The following is an 18317-nucleotide window of genomic DNA, read 5'->3' as shown; positions in this document are numbered from 1 at the left end:
ACTCGGGTGCTCATGGGCCCCCTCTGGCAGCTGTCAAGGGAACAGGCTGTAGGGAACAAGGGTGGGAGTCAGGGGACCAGGTTGGAGACTACATTCATTGGTCCATACAAAAGAGCTCGTGGGACTGCAGTAGGGTGGTGGCCGTGGTGATGGATGTCGCCAAGTTCTAGACACATCATGAAAGGTAGAGTGGACAGAGTTCCCTGGTGAATCGGAGGCGGTGAGGTGGTGAGAGTTCAGGTATCTTGATTAAAGGGAGATGCGTTGAGCCAACCCACATTCTGCCTGTATTGGATGTCCCAAGGACGTTGCACACCGAGGGACAGTGCATGATGTGACGGTGGGGAGGGGGCTTTCTTTGCCATAGTGGGTGGCTGTGAAAGGAGAGCCCAGGAAAACACATAATCAGACAAGTGAGTTTAGGTGTGCAGTCTGTGGAAGGTGGTGGTCTGTATAAAACTATCAATGGGGGCGCCTGGGTGGCTCAGTCGGTTGAGCGTCCGACTTCAGCTCAGGTCACGATCTCACGGTTCTTGAGTTCGAGCCCCGTGTTGGGCTCTGTGCTGACGGCTCAGAGCCTGGAGCCTGCTTCAGATTCTGGGTCTCCCTCTCTCTCTCTGCCCCTCTCCCACTTGTGCTCTGTCTCTCTCAGTCTCTCAAAAATAAATAAATGTAAAAAAAAAAAAAAACCACAAAAAACTATCAATGCCCGCAAAAACCCTAGAGAAGTCTGTATACCCCAGACTGGGCCGCAGGCTGGCCAGCACCGGCCCTGTGGGTAAATAGGCACCGTTGGGTAAATAGGCACTGCCCAAGACTCCCCAGTGCCCACCCTGGCTCCCCCTGGGACCACCCAGACCCTCCATGACCCAGAATTAAAAGATCATGTGGACGATTCCAGAATCTGCTCCAGGCCAACGTCCACTGTGATGGCTTATCCCGGAGGTTAAGATACTTTGACCATCAAGGCTACATCCCCCAGGGGGTCACGTGCTACAATTTGAGGAAGCGTGGAGAGGACAGCGGGAACACCCACCTGGGCTGAGACCCCCGCCCCCCCCATCAGTCACACCCAGAGACACCTTGCTGGATGGAGATGCCCACCTGGGCCAAGGCCCTGGCTAGGCCAGGATGCCCAGCCAGCTTGAGTTTTCCGCACAGGCCGAGCCACCTGGTTGGGCTGAAATACCCTCCCTGGTGGAGAGGCCCCCCAGGCCGAGACATTCGCCGGAGGGGCCTGAGCAGGCCACGGTGGCCCAGTGCTCTAACCCCCACCCCCACCCCCACCCTTCCCTTGCAGGAAGGAGCAGCAGAAGAACCAGAAGCCCACCAAGTCGGTGTGGGAGCAGCGGACCAGCGAGATGCGGAAGCAGAACCTGCTGGCCAGCCGGGAGGCCCTGTACAACGAGATGGACCCAGACGAGCGCTGGAAGGCCTCGTACGCCCGGCATCTGCGGCCGGACATGAAGACCCACCTGGACCGGCCGCTGGTGGTCGACCCCCAGGAGAACCGCAACAACAACACCAACAAGAGCCGGGCGGCCGAGCCCACCGTGGACCAGCGCCTCGGCCAGCAGCGAGCCGAGGACTTCCTCAGGAAACAGGCCCGCTACCACGACCGGGCCCGGGACCCCAGCGGCTCGATGGGCCTGGACCCCCGCAGGCCCTGGGCCGGCAGCCAGGAGGCCGAGCTGAGCCGGGAGGGGCCTTACGGCCGCGAGTCGGACCACCACGCGCGGGAGGGCGGCCTGGAGCAGCCGGGCTTCTGGGAGGGCGAGGCCGAGCGGGTCAAGGCCGGGGACCCCCACCGGAGGCACGCCCACCGGCAGGGGGGCAGCAGGGAGAGCCGCAGCGGCTCGCCCCGCACGGGGGCCGACGGCGAGCCGCGCCGGCACCGGGCCCACCGCCGGCCGGGCGAGGAGGGCGCGGAGGACAAGGCGGAGCGGAGGTCCCGGCACCGCGAGGGCAGCCGGCCGGCCCGGGGCGGCGAGGGCGGCGAGGGCGACGGGCCCGAGGGCGGCGAGCGGAGGAGGCGGCACCGGCACGGCCCCCCGGCCTCCTACGAGGCGGACGCAGCGCGCAGGGAGGACCGAGAGCGCCGCCACCGGAGGAGGAAGTAAGTGGGTGTGACCCCTGATCTGGGTTGGTGGCAGCGGTAGTAACGACGCCGGCCGTGTGGCCCGTTCCTCTGGTGGAGCGTCTCGGTCCTCTCCACCTCTCCCCCCACCGTCCGCCCCGCCCCCCAGCCCTGCGTCCCGCCCCCTGCCCAGCGCCCCGCCTCCCTGCCCTGCGCCCCGTCCCCCAGTCCTCCGCCCCTTCCCCAGCCCTGCGCCCCGCCCCCAGCCCTCTGCCCTGCGCCCCGCCCCCAAGCCCTCCGTCCCTTCCCCAGCCCTGAGCCCCGCCCCCAAGCCCGCCGCCCCGCCCCCCCTGCCATGCGCCCCGCCCCCCAGCCTTGCACCCCGCCCCTTCCCCAGCCCTGCGCCCCGCCCCCAGCCCTGCACCCCGCCCCCAAGCCCGCCGCCCCACCCCCCCCCCCCTCGGCAGATGGATCCCAGTGTCACAGATTGGAAACCCAGGGGTGGAGCGCCTTGCCCAAGGTCACACGTGCAGTAGGTGGCGCAGCCAGAGGCTGCAGACCCACCATTTCGCCCTGATGCCATGTCTCTGGGAACATCTATGAGAAATTCCCCGCGCCCCCCCCCCCCCCCCAGAATTCTTGGCGCTGTTCCATGTAGTTGCTGTGTGACCTGGCGCCGGTGACTTCACGTCTCTGGGCCTCCGTTTCCTCCATCTGTAAAATGGAGATGGGGGTCCACTTGGGTCGTTGCTGGAATGAAGAGATAACTCGTGCAAAAAACCCGGAAGAGCAGCCGACACCTTAAGTACTCGGTACATGCAGACCGTTTTTAGCTGTTAATGAGGCAGCCATCTTTTTTACCTGGTGCTGTGCCCGAAGGATCTGAAAAGCCACACTGGGCCCTCGGAATTAAAAGGAGAGCGGGGTTCAGGCTTCTGGAGGCCTGTTCCAGGCCAGAGCCCTGCCCAGTGGGAAACAGCATCCTCGTGTTCTTGGTATTTTGGAACACTCCTTCGGTCCCGTGGTGATTCTATATATAGGAGCCCAACGATGTTGAAACAGACATCGTTCTTATATTCATTGATGTCCCGTTAGTTTTCTTTTATATCACCACGAGGGCATCGTATTGATTTTTTAATGATGTGTTTAAGTGGCTCTGTTATATGACATAGGCACTAGGCCAGCACTTAACCAAAATTGAATGTGTGCGCGAATCCCCAGGGATCTTCTGAAGCTACAGATTCTAATTCCTTGGGTCTCAGGTGCAGCCTGAGATTCTGCCTTTCTAAGGAGCTCCCAGGGGACACTGATGCTGGTCCAAGGACCACACTTTGAGTCGAGAAGAGTCCAGAGGGCAAAGTTAAGTGATGCAAGGCCCTGCGTGCAGAGCCCCCAGGAATGCGACAGCTGGAAATGCTGGCTGGCTCCGGGTGCTGTGGGCCGTTCAGGTGACACGAGGGAGTGGCCACCAGTGTTGAGATTTTCCAAAGTGGAGAACGCCCCTTGGTGAAGTTTCATATGCGATCGGGTCTGGTGTTCCTTCAGTGCGTCCAGTAGCCGCATTCTGGGGAGATGGGGTGTGTATTTCACGCATACGAGATACGCCGATACGTAGAACGGAGTCACGATGACGCAGGTCATCACGAGCAGATTTTTCGGCCGTGTCAGGGACGTTAAAAAGTCGTGAAGCGGGGCGGAGGGGGCACGGCTGGATGGCTCAGTCGGTCGGGGGTCCAGTTCCTGATCTCAGCTCAGGTCGTGATCTCAGGGTCGTGAGCTAGGCCTGGAACCTGCTTTAAAATAAAAAAAAAAGAAAGTCATGAAGGAAAGGCTAATGTAGGTAGAATACAGCATTCGGAACCTAACTCCATCATCAAGGACTAGTGATTCACTGTTGCTGTTAATACTGCCAACTGCTAATATTTACTATTATTGTCATTCTTGTTTTTATTTTTTTATTTTATTTTATTTTTAATTTTTTTTTTAACGTTTATTTTTGAGGCAGAGAGAGACAGAGCATGAACGGGGGAGGGTTAGAGAGAGGGAGACACAGAATCTGAAACAGGCTCCAGGCTCTGAGCTGTCAGCACAGAGCCCGATGCGGGGTTCGAACTCACGGACCGCGAGATCATGACCTGAGCCGAAGTCAGCCGCTCAACCGACTGAGCCACCCAGGCACCCCTCATTCTTGTTTTTATATTATTCCTGTGATCGGAGGAGGCAGAGTGACAGGGACAGAGCACGAGCAGGGGAGGGGCAGAGAGAGAGGGAGACACAGAATCGGAAGCAGGCTCCAGGCTCCGAGCCGTCAGCACAGAGCCCGACGCGGGGCTCGAACTCACGGACCGCCAGATCATGACCTGAGCCACCAGGCACCTGGGGGGTTTTTTGTGGGCAGAGACTGAGCAGGGGAGGTGCAGAGAGAGAGGGAGACAGAGAATCCCGAGCAGGATGTGGGGCTTGATCCCATGAACCGTGAGATCACGACCTGAGCCGAAACCAAGAGTCGGTCGCTCAACTGACTGAGCCGTCCAGTCAGCTGGATGGCTATTGCTGTTAATCAGTATTACTTACACCATCAGGATTTTCTCATCAGTAGAGATAAAAAACATCTTTGCATCCATAGCCTTTAGAGTGACCACCCCAGCTCCTTCCTTTCACAGATGGGGAAACTGAGGCCCAGAGAGGGGAAGGGATTTTCCCCGGGCACCGCAAGCCGATAGCAGCAGTGGGATAAGAACCCAGCCTAAGGGGTCTGCCACCTGCATTTTTCCTTTTTGTCATTTCTTAGACCTTTTCCCAGACACACGCTGTGTTTTTCCTTCTCCAAAACATAGGATTGTTTCCTTTCTGTTTCTTTCTGTCTCTCCCCCAATTACACCTCCTGTCTTCTTCGTCGGCGTCCCCAGCTTTAAATGCCCCCCGCCCAGCTCATCCCGGTGAAAAGTGGACGGAAGCACATTCTATTTCATTCATTCTGCATCGTTCAGTAGCCTCTGCGCCCAGATCCCCCACGCCGGGCGGCCGAGCCCGGTGGCACCCCAGGGTGACCAAAGGGAAGGTAGCGCTTTCCCTGACTCCCGGTAAAACGCTGTGGGTCCCAGACCTGGGCAGTTCTTCCTGCTGGACACGGCTGAGCAGGGACATCTTTTGCCCAGATCTGTGTCACCCCAGAAGTGACATCTCGGTGCCGTAGTTCCACCTGCTCCCTCCCATCACCATGAAACCCAGACCCCAGGAAGAGCAAGGAGACATCCGGGACCGCTGAGCCCACAGTCTGTCCTGCGTGGGGAGAAGAGGGGCGCGCCATCCATTAACGCCCTGATGTTACAGCACCCCCAGTGAGCCTTAGCCAGTGGCTCCAGCACCCCCATTCCATGCCCCCAGGCTGTCCACTGCAACATTTTCTTCACCAAGTGGTGCCGTAGCTTAAAATCTGTGGGACCAGAGGTGCCTGGGTGTCTTGATTTTGGCTTAGGTCATGATCCCAGGGTCGTGGGGTCGAGCCCCGAGTCAGGCTCTGTGCTGAATGTGGAGTTTTGGGGATTCTCTCTCCTCTCTCTCTCTCTCTCTGCCCCTCCCCCCTCTCAAAATAAATAAATAAACTTTTTTTTTTTTTTTTTGAATCTGTAGAACCAGAGTCCAGCCCAGCCCTTTCCCAGCTGGGGGACACCTGCCAAATGCCTTTGCCTCTCCGGGCCTCAGTTTCCTCACCTGTAACGTGGGCCTGATGCTAGTCCCACCTCCAGCAGAGGTGGCTGTGGGGATTAGAACCTGGTGACCCAGGGAAGCAGGACCGTCCTCTGCTCCTGGGGGCCTGAGCACGCCCCGGGCAAGGTGGCCATCGCCCCTGGCAGAAGGATGCTGAAGTGATTAGCTGTCAGAGGCACGCGGTGCAGACGGGGTTATGCAACCGGCTGCCTATTCCGGGCAGATGATGCACGTCCCCAGGAGGGAAGGGGGAAGGGGCCTGACTTCAAAGTTTTCTGCCCCTTTTGAGTTCTCCTTGGAGATCGATGTGCGGTGGCCTTGCAGGCTGAGCTCGGAAGGAAGGCTCCACAGCAGACAGGGTCGACAGAGGGAGCCAAACAGGACAGAACGCCTGCAGCCCCTCCATCCAGACAAGGGGCTCCCGGCCCCGGGCGGGAGGCTGACGTCCCCACGAGGTTCACCATGGTCTCAGCTGCTGTGTTCTTTAGTGTGACCTCTTCACACGGTGGCCGAGGGATTTAGGTTCTCTTTGAAAGAGAAATTCACCCGAGCCTGCTTTGTGCTAGGGATAGCACTCTCTTGTTAGGAAAATCTGGACATATTTTTGGAGGGGCCACCATTCGACCCACTGCCGTCTGCCCTCTGACGCCCCCGCCCAAACGCGTGTCCATTTCACGGGCGGCGTATACTCACCTCCCCACCCCAGCATCCCCAGAAGTCTAAACCTGTCCGTCACAGCACCAGCTCGGAGATCCTAAGTCTCATCCTCTAAGTCGGGTGTGGGTGAGACTCTGGGTAAGATCCATTTGGGGGCCAAATCCCTGTCCCTCTGTGGACGGGAAACTGGAAGGACAGATTCCCTGCCTCCAGAATACAGTCGGGGGACAGACGTGGGGTAGACGTTCCTATTCCAAAAGAGGGGTGTCGGGAAGGATGAAGGGTCACTGGTCCCAAGCACGTTCTAAACCCAGCGGGTTTAAAACCCGGCCCTCGGCCCGGTAACGCGTGTGTTCCTCATAGCGACTCAGGGAAGTTACCACGCCCACCCGGTGACCGTTTAGAAACAGGCTGAGTGTTTCTCACCAATGGTTACATAGCACATCGGCTCCAGGATCCCCACCGTAGTCCCCAAGTTACAGGCAAGGTTCCGCTGCTATATTCCTAATTTTAAAACAAGGGACCCAGGGCTCAGAGAGGTTAATCAAACCCAAGAAGGTCACACAGCTAGCGAGTGGCTTTGCCGAGACTCAAGCCCAGCTCACTCCGGCCCACTCCCGTGACTGAGACGGGAGAAACCCGGCTGGGCCTGCCCTTCCGCCTCCTAAAAACACCGGACTTTTGCAAGGTAAAATGCAGAACTAAAACGAAGAAGGGTTAGGTGGATGGACGTTTCCAGATCGGGCCTGGGCTGTGGTGCCTGCGATGGCTCCTGATCTCCCAGCTGGTCAACGAACGGTGTGATGATCTACGTGCTGTCTCTTGCTCACTCCCGGTGTCCTGAGCAAGCGTGTGGTGGGGACAGCCTGAGAAAACCGTTTTCTATTACGACTCGGCTTCTCCAGGACTCAGTTTCCGCATCTGTATAATGGGAGGCATCGTGACCCCAGCCTCCTAAGATTGTTTGAGAAGTTAATGAGCTGACGGAGCCAGGGGCTGGCTCACGCCCTTGGCCATGAGGGCGAGTGCCAAGGATGCCCCCGCATCCATCAGCGCTGGGCTAGGCCTTCGGGGAGATCTCAGGCTGCTTAGAGAAGCGGAGTGTCGGGTAGGGGTTTAGCGGTATGGGCACCAGAGCCCTGTCGTCTGGGCTCCAAGCTGCCTCTGCCACCAACTGGCTGTGGCTGTGCGGCCTCGGGCCAAGGCCCTTCCTGTTTCCGAGCCTCGGTTTCCTCATCTGTAAAATGGGACTAAGAATACTACCCACTTCCCACAGCGATTCTGAGAATCACAGGAGTTGCTTTGTGGAGTCTGGTACACGGTGAGCTATTATGAGGAGCAGTGGAGGATACAGGAAGCAGAATTGGGGCAGCCTTTCAGGAGCCCCAGAGAGAGAAGTTCCGGATCGTAGAACCCTCTGGAGGGAGAAGTCATTGAGATTATAGACAACAGATGTCCTGGGGTTTCCGGGAAACGGACTCCACCGGGGCCGGCACACAGGGACTGGGGAAGGATGAGGCCCCTCGTCCGAAGACCGAGGGTCCAGAGGGGCGTGTGAGAGTGAACAGAGCAGACCGGGGGGCCGGGTCCACTTGGCTCAGGCGGGCGGAGCTGGGGCCAGCCGAGGAGGCACCAGACAGGCCCTAGACCCCAGCCGCCCTCCCTGGGGCCACGGCTCCTGGGGGGGGGGGGGGTGTCTGGCAAGCTAGGGGTGAGTGTGCAGATGGGGGGGAGGCAGGGGTCGATGAGCGGTCTGGGCCTGTGGGATTTCTGGGCCGCAGTGTCCTCATCTGAGAAATGGGGGCATTGGTTGACCATTCGACGAGAAGCGGCCAAGCGTGTGCCGGGTGCCAGGCCCTGTTCTGACGCTGGATGCACAGCTGTGAACGAGAGAGACAAAAATAAACCACTTGCCTCGCAGAGCTGATGTCCCGGAGGGCACCGAGGTGGAAAATCAGCCGGGACCCTTCACATTTCTGTCTCCTCCCCCCGTGCCCCCGAACTCTCAGGCTCTTTTCTTCTCGTGTCCATCTGCGTAGTGTTAATTATTCGAGTAACTGAGGCACCAGACTCCTACCCACCGCGTCTCCCTCCCTCTCCACCTCCAGCCACACCAGCCTCCTGAAGCTCAACAAGCCTGTCCCCACTTCAGGACCCTTGCACCGGCTGGGTTCCCTCTGCCTGGGATGCCCTGTGCCCGTCACACCTGTATCCCCGTGAAAAATTACCCAGTTCACTTACCAGCTGTGTGGCCTTGGGCAACAGACTTAACCTCTCTGGGCTACAATGGTCTCATCTGTAAAACAGGTGCCAGCCATTACGCCTCGCGGGGCTGAGGACACAGGGGAGGTTACAAGTCAAGTGCTTAGAACGGCACCTGCGAGCTTGTGTTACTGAGGCGTTTGCTGTTATGACTTTTGTTATTTTTTACGTTGTTTACTTGCCTGTGTTGTGTGCTCCCCCAAACTGGAACTTTGGGAGGGGACGTAAATACTGCAGGCATGTAAAGCCACGAGGCAACTGTACCCCTAGAGGGATGGTGTCCCCGTGTCTGCTTTAGCCACTCCAGAAAACACCGTGCGTCCCAGTCCTGCCCAGGAGCTCATGGGGGGCCTGTAGGCTGAATGCAGGCTCTGGCAGAAAGTTGGGGCGGGGTCCAGAACATGCGTTCTATGCCTCTAACTCCGTTACGGGTCCTTTCTCGTTGGCCTGCCTTCTACAGAGAGAACCAGGGCTCCGGGGTCCCCGTGTCGGGCCCCAACCTGTCGACCACCCGGCCAATCCAGCAGGACTTGGGCCGCCAGGACCCGCCGCTGGCCGAGGACATTGACAACATGAGGAACAACAAGCTGGCCACCGCGGGGTCGGCCGGCGCCCACGACAGCCTCGGCCGCCCCGGCCTGCCCCAGAGCCCCTCCAGGACCGGAAACAGCACCGAGCCCGGCCCCGTGCCAGCACCGCCCGCCGTGGCCGCGAACCCCCAGAACGCCGCCGGGCGCCGGGTGCCCAACAACCCGGGGGACCCGTCCGACCCCGGCCCCCCCAAGACCCCCGAGAACAGCCTTATCGTCACCAACCCCAGCAGCACACAGACCAACTCAGCAAAGACTGCCAGGAAACCCGATCACACCACGGTGGACATCCCCCCGGCCTGCCCGCCCCCCCTCAACCACACCGTCGTCCAAGGTGAGACCCCCGCCCCCCTCGCCTGAACACATCACCGGGCGGGGCACCCGGGGTCCCCCGGAGCGGCCGCCTCGGGCCCAGTCCCCGGAGGCTTGGCTGGGGGACCCTGGACAGTTGAGCCTACCTCTCTGCCCTCGGTTTCTTCCTCTCAAAATGGGCACCCTCTCAAAATGTGGGTCCCGCCCCCACGGGACTGCCGGGAGGGTTAATATGTGTGCAACTCCTGACCCTGTCCCCTCTCGGTAGGGTTTAGCGATATTGCCCGCATCCCAAATTCCCAGGGGGGCCCCGGGACGCCACCACGGATCCTTCTGATGGAAATTGAGGGGGCCTCCCATGATTGCCTAGAGCAGCGCTGTCCAAAAGAAATGCGACGCAGGCCATGGAAAGAGAGAAGGGAGAGAAGGAGGGAGGAAGGAGTGATTTAAAAAAGAAAAAAGAAAAAGGTGCAATGAACTCTAATAATAAGTTGCGTCTAACCCAAAGTGTTGTTTATTTGTCCAAAATGCCACCATTTCAACATATGATCAGTATTTTTCACGTGATTAATCGTCTATTTTACGTTCTTATTCTTGTACTCTGTCTTAGAAATTCAGTGTGTTTTACACTTACAGCCTTTCGTGGTTTGGACTAGCCACTGTTGCACGGCTCAGGCCTAGACCCTTGAGAGACTGGCAGTTTTTGACCCCCAGACCCCTCACCACGTAAGATTGGGGTCAGAGGAGCACTAAGAACTTAGAAACGACCCACCGAGCTTATTATTTCTGAACTAGATGTAACTAGATGGTTCCTCTTACTTGTCAGTTCTGTGTAGGAGATTTCCGTGAGTCTGCTTAATAAACGCCCACCGCAGTCCCACAGGGTGACTCTGGTCACTATGCCCATTTTTCAGATGGAAATACTGAGGCTCAGGGACACTCCACCTGCCCACAGACTCCTAGCAAGGTTAGGCTGCAGAATCAACGCTCAGGAGGGCAGTGACGCTTCCCATCAAGAGAGGGGTGTTAATGGGGGCAAACCCTGCAGTTTGACGAAGAGAGGGCTCAGTGTTACCATCTGTAAAGTGGGGCTATTGGGGCTCATGTCACCTGCCTCCAAGTGAAGTCCAGTGGGATGGGGGCAGGTTTGTGTTAATATCCTGTGAGGGTCCCACCAGACTCAAGGTTGTCTACCGAGCGGTCGAGTGCAGGGACGACTCTGGGACCAGGTTCAAATCCGTGTGACCTTAGGCAAGTCACTTCACCTCTCTGTGCCACAGCTGCATCGTCTGTAAAACGGAGCTTTTCAAGAACAAACCTCGTAGGGTCACGTGAGGATTCACCGACATACCGTGGTGCCTGGCACATAGTAGGCACGTTGTAAATGTCAGCCGCTTATTGTCTGCCCTGGGGAGCGGCCCGGAGCCCAGAGGCTTGTGGGAAATCACGGAGGGAGCCCTGTGTTGGTTCTTGTCCCCACAGTGAACAAAAACGCCAACCCAGACCCACTGCCAAAAAAGGAGGAAGAGAAGAAGGAGGAGGAGGAAGACGACCCTGGGGAAGACGGCCCCAAGCCCATGCCCCCGTACAGCTCGATGTTTATCCTGTCCACAACCAACCCGTGAGTACGGCCTGTGGCCAGGGCAGGGGGCCCGGGGCTCCCACTGGGGCACTCGAAGTCAAGCCAGAGGGCAGGCGCAGACAGAGGGTAACGGGGAGAGTTGCTGCCCAGATCACGGTTAGTCCCATAGGGGGTGTTTGAGCAGATGAGAAACCGATGCTCTTAAGTCCTGTAAGAGAGAAATTTCTCATAAAGTGCTGATTTGGGGGAGCGGGGAAGACCCCTTCCTGCCATCAGCTAGAAATCCTTGTCATAAATATTCAACTCCACACGGTCTGTAATGTGAGAGGCGCCCCTAAGACGTGGCTGCCTTGTGCAGTGCGCAACCTGTTCCCGTCATACCTGGCGGCCCTGGTCCCTGAGCTCTGGCTCCTCACCTCTGCTCCACAAGGATTTGGATTCTAGGCAGATGGTCTCTGAGTTCCATAGCCCTTTGTCTTGGGCATCCTTGAGGAGGAAAGATTATTCAGGGGAGAGACTTATCACATGCGTGTCACGGTGGTTGATGGAGGGTTGCGTCTTTCCGGAGGCTATTTCTCGAAACCCTGGTCCCTCAAAATGCTTCCTGACCAAGAAAACTCACGTCACATAAACTGGGCGGTAACTGCTTTCTGTAACCTGCCTCTTGAGACTCTTGAGTCTCACTCTGCGTGCTTCCTTTTTTATTTGGTTGAAACTATCTATTTGGTTAGGGAAACACTTACGGGGCACTTAGTGCCAGGCACGGTTGTGAGTGCTTTACAAACTGGAAAAAAAAAAAAAATTCTCATAATAACCCTATGGGATTGGTACTATGTGTGTGCCCATTTAACAGATGAAGAAACTGAGGCCCAGAGAGGTGAAGTCACCTGTCTGAGTTCATACAGCAAGCAAGTGGGAGAGCCCAAACAGACTGACGCCAGCATCCCTGCTCTTAACCACTCAGCCCTGCTGCCCTTCACACAACTTTGTGACATATTTATTAATATTATTAGCCCCACTTAAGAGGTTAAGTACTTAAGTGTTATCCTAGTACCCCATCAAAGGCTCTGATAAGGCCCGCGATTAATCATTTCAGTAACTGATTTTCTGGAGCCCTTACTATGTGCCAGGCATATATGAACTCTTTGGAGCCTCACATTCTTGTAAGGTAGGCACCATTATTACGGCCATTTCACAGGTAGAGCACTGAGGCACAGGGGATAAGCAACTTGCCTAAGGTCACTCAATTCATTAAAAAAAAAAAAAAAAAAAAAAAAAAAGAAATCTGTTTAACCCAGAATTTCCCAATTTTGTTTGACCATAGGGTATTTTATGCATAAAAAACCCTTTCGTCTCCTGCAGAATCAAGGACAGTATTTCTTCAACTCGTCCCGGGAATCAAGATTTTCCCAGAGGGTTGTTTGGAAGTGAAAGGAACCTATCCACAGGGCCCGTGACTATCTTCCCTGGCCGAGGGCCCCCCCCCGCCACCTTCTTGGGGCTCCGTGAACCCCCGAGAGGGCCCCCAGGGGGAAGATCGTGACACTGGGTGGGGTATAGAACCTTGGGAGTCAGAGAGCTCAGGTGGTGGTGGGTGACAGAAGGAGATTACAGGAGGAAAGGGCTTGGGAGCCCACAGTCTGAGTGGACCCCTGCACGCCCACCTGTCCCCACAGCCTTCGCCGCCTGTGCCACTACATCCTGAACCTGCGCTACTTTGAGATGTGCATCCTCATGGTCATTGCCATGAGCAGCATCGCCCTGGCGGCTGAGGATCCCGTGCAGCCCAACGCACCGCGAAACAACGTGAGTCCCGCTCCGCGGGCGCCCTGCTGGCCGGGCCGCTCTGCTACGGGCCACCTTCCCCTGCCTCCTCAACGCTGCCAGCCAGGCTGGAGGGAATGTCAGGGGTACCCCTGGGCACAGCCCTGGGCTCACCACGGCTTCCGGTGGGGGCGGGGAAGCCCCGATTGGTCGCCTATGCTCTTGGGGGCGGGACGTCCCTCGAGGGAGTTGTGACTGTGCACCTGGTGGGGGAAAGGCGGCCGAGGGCGGGAGGGGCCGGAAGTTGCTGAAATCCCGGGCAGGGGGAGCGAGGCTGGCGTTAGGTGGGGGTGCGCACCCTCTGCCTGGAACGTAGGGAGTACCCAGGCAGGGGTGCCCCACAGGTATCCCCTCGGCCGCCGGGCCTCACCCAACAGACTTCTTGGCTTTGATCTTGGCTTTGACACGAGCTTTGAAAGAAAGGACGCTGCTTTTTTTAAATGCTTATTTTTAGGGGGAGACAGAGAGAGCCAGTGGGGGAGGGACAGAGGGAGAGGGAGACACACACCTCGAAGCCGGCTCCGGGCTCTGAGCCATCAGCACAGAGCCCAACGAGGGGCTGGAACCCATGAACCGCGAGATCGTGACCTGAGCCGGAGTCGGACGCTTAGCCGACTGAGCCACCCAGGAGAACCAAGAGAAAGAACTCTCTTGGCGCAGAAACACAGCCTACACTTTCAGCTGTTTGGAGAGCTGCAAGGCTCTCCTTTTAGGGGCGCAGGGTCTGCTAACGGTTCCTGATAACTGAGTGGCGGTTGTGTTCAGAGCACAAGCCCCGGCACTTGGCATGTAAGCTCTCCCAGGTATCCCCATTGGACAGATGGTGAAACTGAGGCTCGGGCAGGTTCAGTGACCTGGCCGAGATCACATGGCAGAATCCCAATGCCTCCCCTGTCGCTCCTTCTGCTTCCCTCAACTGTGTCCGTTTTTGGAGCACCTACTGTGCGCATGGCTCCCCTTAAGTCCTGCCCAGCAAGAATGGGCGCGTGCCTGTGGTTGAGAGGAGAAAGTGAGGCGCTGATTAGCGAGGGCCTGGCAGATTCCACACTGGTGGCAGAACTTCCTTCCCCAGCTCCTTCCTGCACCCCCCCCCCCCATCGATGCCCCCCTGCCCGGAGCCAGGGGCACATTTTCCGCTGGGAGCCAGGCCCTGCCGCCCTCGCTAAGTAGGTTAGGAGCCTGGTGAGGCTGGCAAGCCCCATAAATCAAGCCTGCCCGACAGCAGCTTACCTTGCACTTTCCCTTCCTTTGCAGGCCTGGCAGGGCCCCTGGGGACCCGAGGGGGGAGCTGGAAGGAAATAATTAGAACACGGCTCCCGGAAGAAACGAGCACCAGGGCAGGGCTGAGGCTGCGCTCTGTTCTCTACGGCCAGCTCTCCCCACCCCGGGGGACTGCAGGGAGCCAGGCCCGGGAGGGGGTGTCCCAGGAGCGGTCAGCAACCCCCCTGCAGACTCTAGGAGTCCAGAGAAGGCTCTGTCACTGGCGGGGGTACCGCTGCGGTTCCTGGACCTGAGGGAGCCCGGCGGGGCTCGGACCAGCCCCACAGGGCGTCTGCAAAGCCTTATCCCGGCCCCTGCCTGCTGCATTTTGCAGTTGAAACTTCTCTCTTCGAAGCCCCCGCCTCTTCAAGGGCACTGTGGCCCCACACGGCCAGCTGATGCCCGGGGACCCCCCCCACGGGGCAGGAAGTGAAACAAAACCACCCCCCACACCGGGCACACCTCCTCAGTGCCCCCTTTCCCCCCTCTGAAGTCAGGGTTCACATCCGGGGACGTCTGGAGACACATTTGGGTTGTCACGACTTGGGGTGGGCCACGGGGAGCTACTGGCACCCAGAGGGGTGCTCGGCCCCCTCAGGGGCACAAGGCAGCCCCCGCGAGAGGAATGCCCCAGCCCCAAGGGTCCACGCTGGATAACCCAACCCTAGCGGTAACCAGAAGGGACCTCCCTTCTGGAACGAGCTTAGCTACTCTAGTTTTAGTTGGGTGTTGTTGCTCATTTCTGACACGAAAACAGATGGAATAATTCTGTGCCTCTCTTCTGTCACCCAACCTCGTGCCCCCCACCCCCACCCCCCGCTCCCCAGGCTTGTCAACCCTGGGGCCTGGAGACTCCTTTGGCCGACCTGGTGGGTATGACGCAGAGGCTCTCTGGGACTTTGATCTGCGTTTCCCTGGGATAAATGAGCCCGAGCACCTGTTTGGAGTAAACTGAGCCACAGGAAGTTGTCATTTGCATAGGGCAAAGGATCCGCACATCCGAGAGAGTCAAACCTGATTTATTGGTCTCTCGGTTTCCTGGATTTCCTCTTGTCCGACTTAATTCGGTTCTCCAGAGTTTTTTTGTTTTTTTTTTTTTGATAAGATTTTATTTCTGAGTAAGTGACCTGAGCCGAAGTCGGACGCTTAACTGACTGAGCCACCCAGGCACCCCCTCTCTGCTTTTCATTCATTGCTTTATTTAGCAATTAATGAGCAAATAGTATGTGCCACGCACAGAGCTAAACGTCAAGGATTGACAGGGTAGCAGATGGTCCCTGCCTTCCCAGAGCTCACAGAGCGCCAGGCGGCCTCTGGCCCTGCTGAGCCCTCCGCTCGGTGCACCTAAACTGCTCTCTCTGCACCCAGATCCTTCCAGCACCTTGAACCTGCCAACCCCCCCACCTCAGGGAGCCAGCCATCCTGGCCACTCTGGGCCCTGATGGCCCTTCAAGCCCCACGCGTAACGGGAACATGAGGTGTGACCACACAGATCCCCAGGACCCTTCCAGCTACTCATGCATTCATTCCGCAAACATTTGTTGAGTGCCAACTGTATGCTTGAGCCTGTGTTATGAGCTGGAGACACTACAGGCATAGCCAAACGTCCCTGGCCGCGTGGGGCTGACCTCAGGTCAGGAACGGGGACGATGAGGTTACTGATGACTATAACAAATGACAACAAATCGTTCGCAGGGGTGGGCGGTTGGTCTGGTAAGGAAAATTGCGAGCGCCAGGAAGTAGGACTTTAAACAGGCAGTAGGGGAAGGCTTCACCGAGCAAGTGAGAGTTGAGCCAAGCCATAAAGAGGGAATCAGGCAGGACATGGGGGAGAGCATTCCAGGCAGAGGTAACCACCTGTACAAAGGCCCTGCGGTGAAGACGCCCAGAGTGACGGGTGTAGAGTGAACAAAGGACGGTGAGTGGAGGTGAAGGCATAGAGGTCACCAGGCAGATCGTTCGGGGCCTCGGGGGCCACCAGGAGGACTTTGGCTCTTACCTCAAGTGAGATCAGAGCCGTAGAGGATTCTAGGGCAGAGAAGGACCCTAACTAGACTCCGGTGCTCACGGGCGCCCTCTGGCGGTGGTGCTCAGTAAATATCAGCCCTTCCAACGTGCGCTTGCTGTGTCAGCATAACCACATCCTCCTGCCAAGGCCACACCAGAGCCGTGCTGTGGCATGGCCTGGAGAGGGGCCAGGCTGCAGGCCGTTGCTCAGCCAGGTGGAGACCACCCAGCCCTGGCCCCGCACGAGGGAGTGGGGGGAGGGAGGGGTGCGGGGAGAATCCCCCCACCATGGTGAAGATGTGGCCGCAGATCTGCTGGGGGAGACCACGGTGGTGAGGTTGACCCCCCCCCCCAGTGTCTGGCTTAGAAGGCCGGTCATGTTTAGGACTTCTCACCTAGGAGACCCAGCAGGTCAAGGGCGTGGGGAGGTCAGAGCGGTCGCCAACAGGGTTACAGTCCTCCCTGAACGTCCCTAAGATCACCTTTCCTTTATATTGAGCTTTGGGCAAATAAAAAAAAAAAAAAAAAAAAAGGCGCCCTTCCCGTGGGTAAGGAAACCACCCTGAGTGGTTTTGTTAGGACTTTTCTGCCATCTGCTGGACAGTTTCATACACAACGTACTAATCTGCACTATGAGACGGGGTGGGAGGGGCCCTTGTACAGTGCCCACCCTGCCCAACTGTATGTGGCAGCCGTGTTTCCCCCTCTGCTTGGAGAGTCTGTTCCTTGGGGACTTTGCTGGGGGCCACACGCTCCAGTGGGCCTTTACTAGGTTCCTGGGGACTCTGCTGGAGCAAGCCAGTGATCTGCTGCCCCTTTGCTTTGATCCCCTACAGGTGCTACGGTATTTTGACTACGTTTTTACAGGCGTCTTTACCTTTGAGATGGTGATCAAGGTGAGTGCTGAGAGAGCCAAGATCCAAGGGAAACTTCACTCTCAAGAATGCCACCCTGGCGCAGGTGGCTTCCCCGGGGGGATTAGAAATGCTTGGTGTATTGGAGCAGCGGTGAGAACTGGAAGGAGTGAGTGAGGAGAGTGGAGAACCCAGGGCGGAGAGACGAGAGCAGGGAGGTGACAGGGACAGATCCGGCGGGGCCTTGTGGGCCACGGGGAGAACTTTGACTTTTACCCCAAGCGAGGTGGGAGCCATGGAGGGCTCTGAGCAGAGGAGGAACTTGACTCCTGCCCATGCCATGGGCACCCTCTGGCCTCGGTGGGGAGGATGGGCTTGAGGGAGGGGCAGGGCGGGTGGGAGCTGAGATCTAGGAGCAGGCGATTGTACCGGGCCAGGCAGAGGGTGGTGGGGGGCAGGCCAGGGTGGTGGAGAAGGTGGGCAGGTTCTTGGCAGGCTTCCTGGTGAATTCCATGTGGGGGAATGAGACAAAGAGGAGTGAAGGGGGGCATCGAGGTTTGGACCTAAGAACCAGCAGGCCAGAACTGCCCTTCGTGAGATGGGGAGGTCCACTGGGCTCCCCTCCGCGTGTCCCCTCCTGGTGCCCTTCCCCCCCAGAGACTGGAAGGGTGGGGACTGCTCCCCCAAGTGGGACGAGGGGACCCGAGCACCGTCTCTTCTCACCCCCAGATGATCGACCTGGGGCTCGTCCTGCACCAGGGTGCCTACTTCCGCGACCTCTGGAACATTCTCGACTTCATAGTGGTCAGTGGGGCCCTGGTGGCCTTTGCCTTCACGTAAGTGTCCTCCTGAGGTTTCCACTTGCCTCTCTGCGCCCCGCCCCCGGCCGGGGGCTGCCCATTGGACCAGGGAACGTGTTCTCAGGGCGTAGAGATGGGAGAGCGGGCTCTGGGAGGTGGGGGGGCTGGGACATCCGCATGCTACGCCAGGAAGAGCTTCGACTGGCTTTTGCATGACGGCCCCTGTGGAGGAAGGAAGAGAAGGGACCCCACCTTCTACCTCCTCGCGCAGCCACGTCACTGGCCCCTCGCTCCGCTGCTTTCAGTAGAATAGCCCCGCCGGGACATTTCATCCTCCCTCTGCTCTACAAGCTCCACCCCAACCGCTGTCTCTTCGAGACC

The 18317-nt window shown here is 58.1% G+C and overlaps 1 protein-coding gene across 1 annotated transcript in view; it reads left to right on the top strand.

Moving 5' to 3' along the window:
* CACNA1A (calcium voltage-gated channel subunit alpha1 A) overlaps positions 1–18317 on the top strand; it is a 121460-nt gene that overhangs the window by 48516 nt on the left and 54627 nt on the right. The window contains 6 exon segments of the mRNA XM_042976796.1: positions 1301–2116; positions 9168–9631; positions 11092–11230; positions 12868–12997; positions 17119–17178; positions 17866–17972. Of these exon segments, the coding sequence (XP_042832730.1) occupies positions 1301–2116; positions 9168–9631; positions 11092–11230; positions 12868–12997; positions 17119–17178; positions 17866–17972 (1716 nt within the window).

Source organism: Panthera tigris, chromosome A2 (genome assembly GCF_018350195.1).
Source record: "Panthera tigris isolate Pti1 chromosome A2, P.tigris_Pti1_mat1.1, whole genome shotgun sequence".
NCBI classification, from domain to species: Eukaryota; Metazoa; Chordata; class Mammalia; order Carnivora; family Felidae; genus Panthera; species Panthera tigris.
Note: the sequence above shows the minus strand (reverse complement) of the source record. Positions and strands in the feature narration are given on the sequence as shown.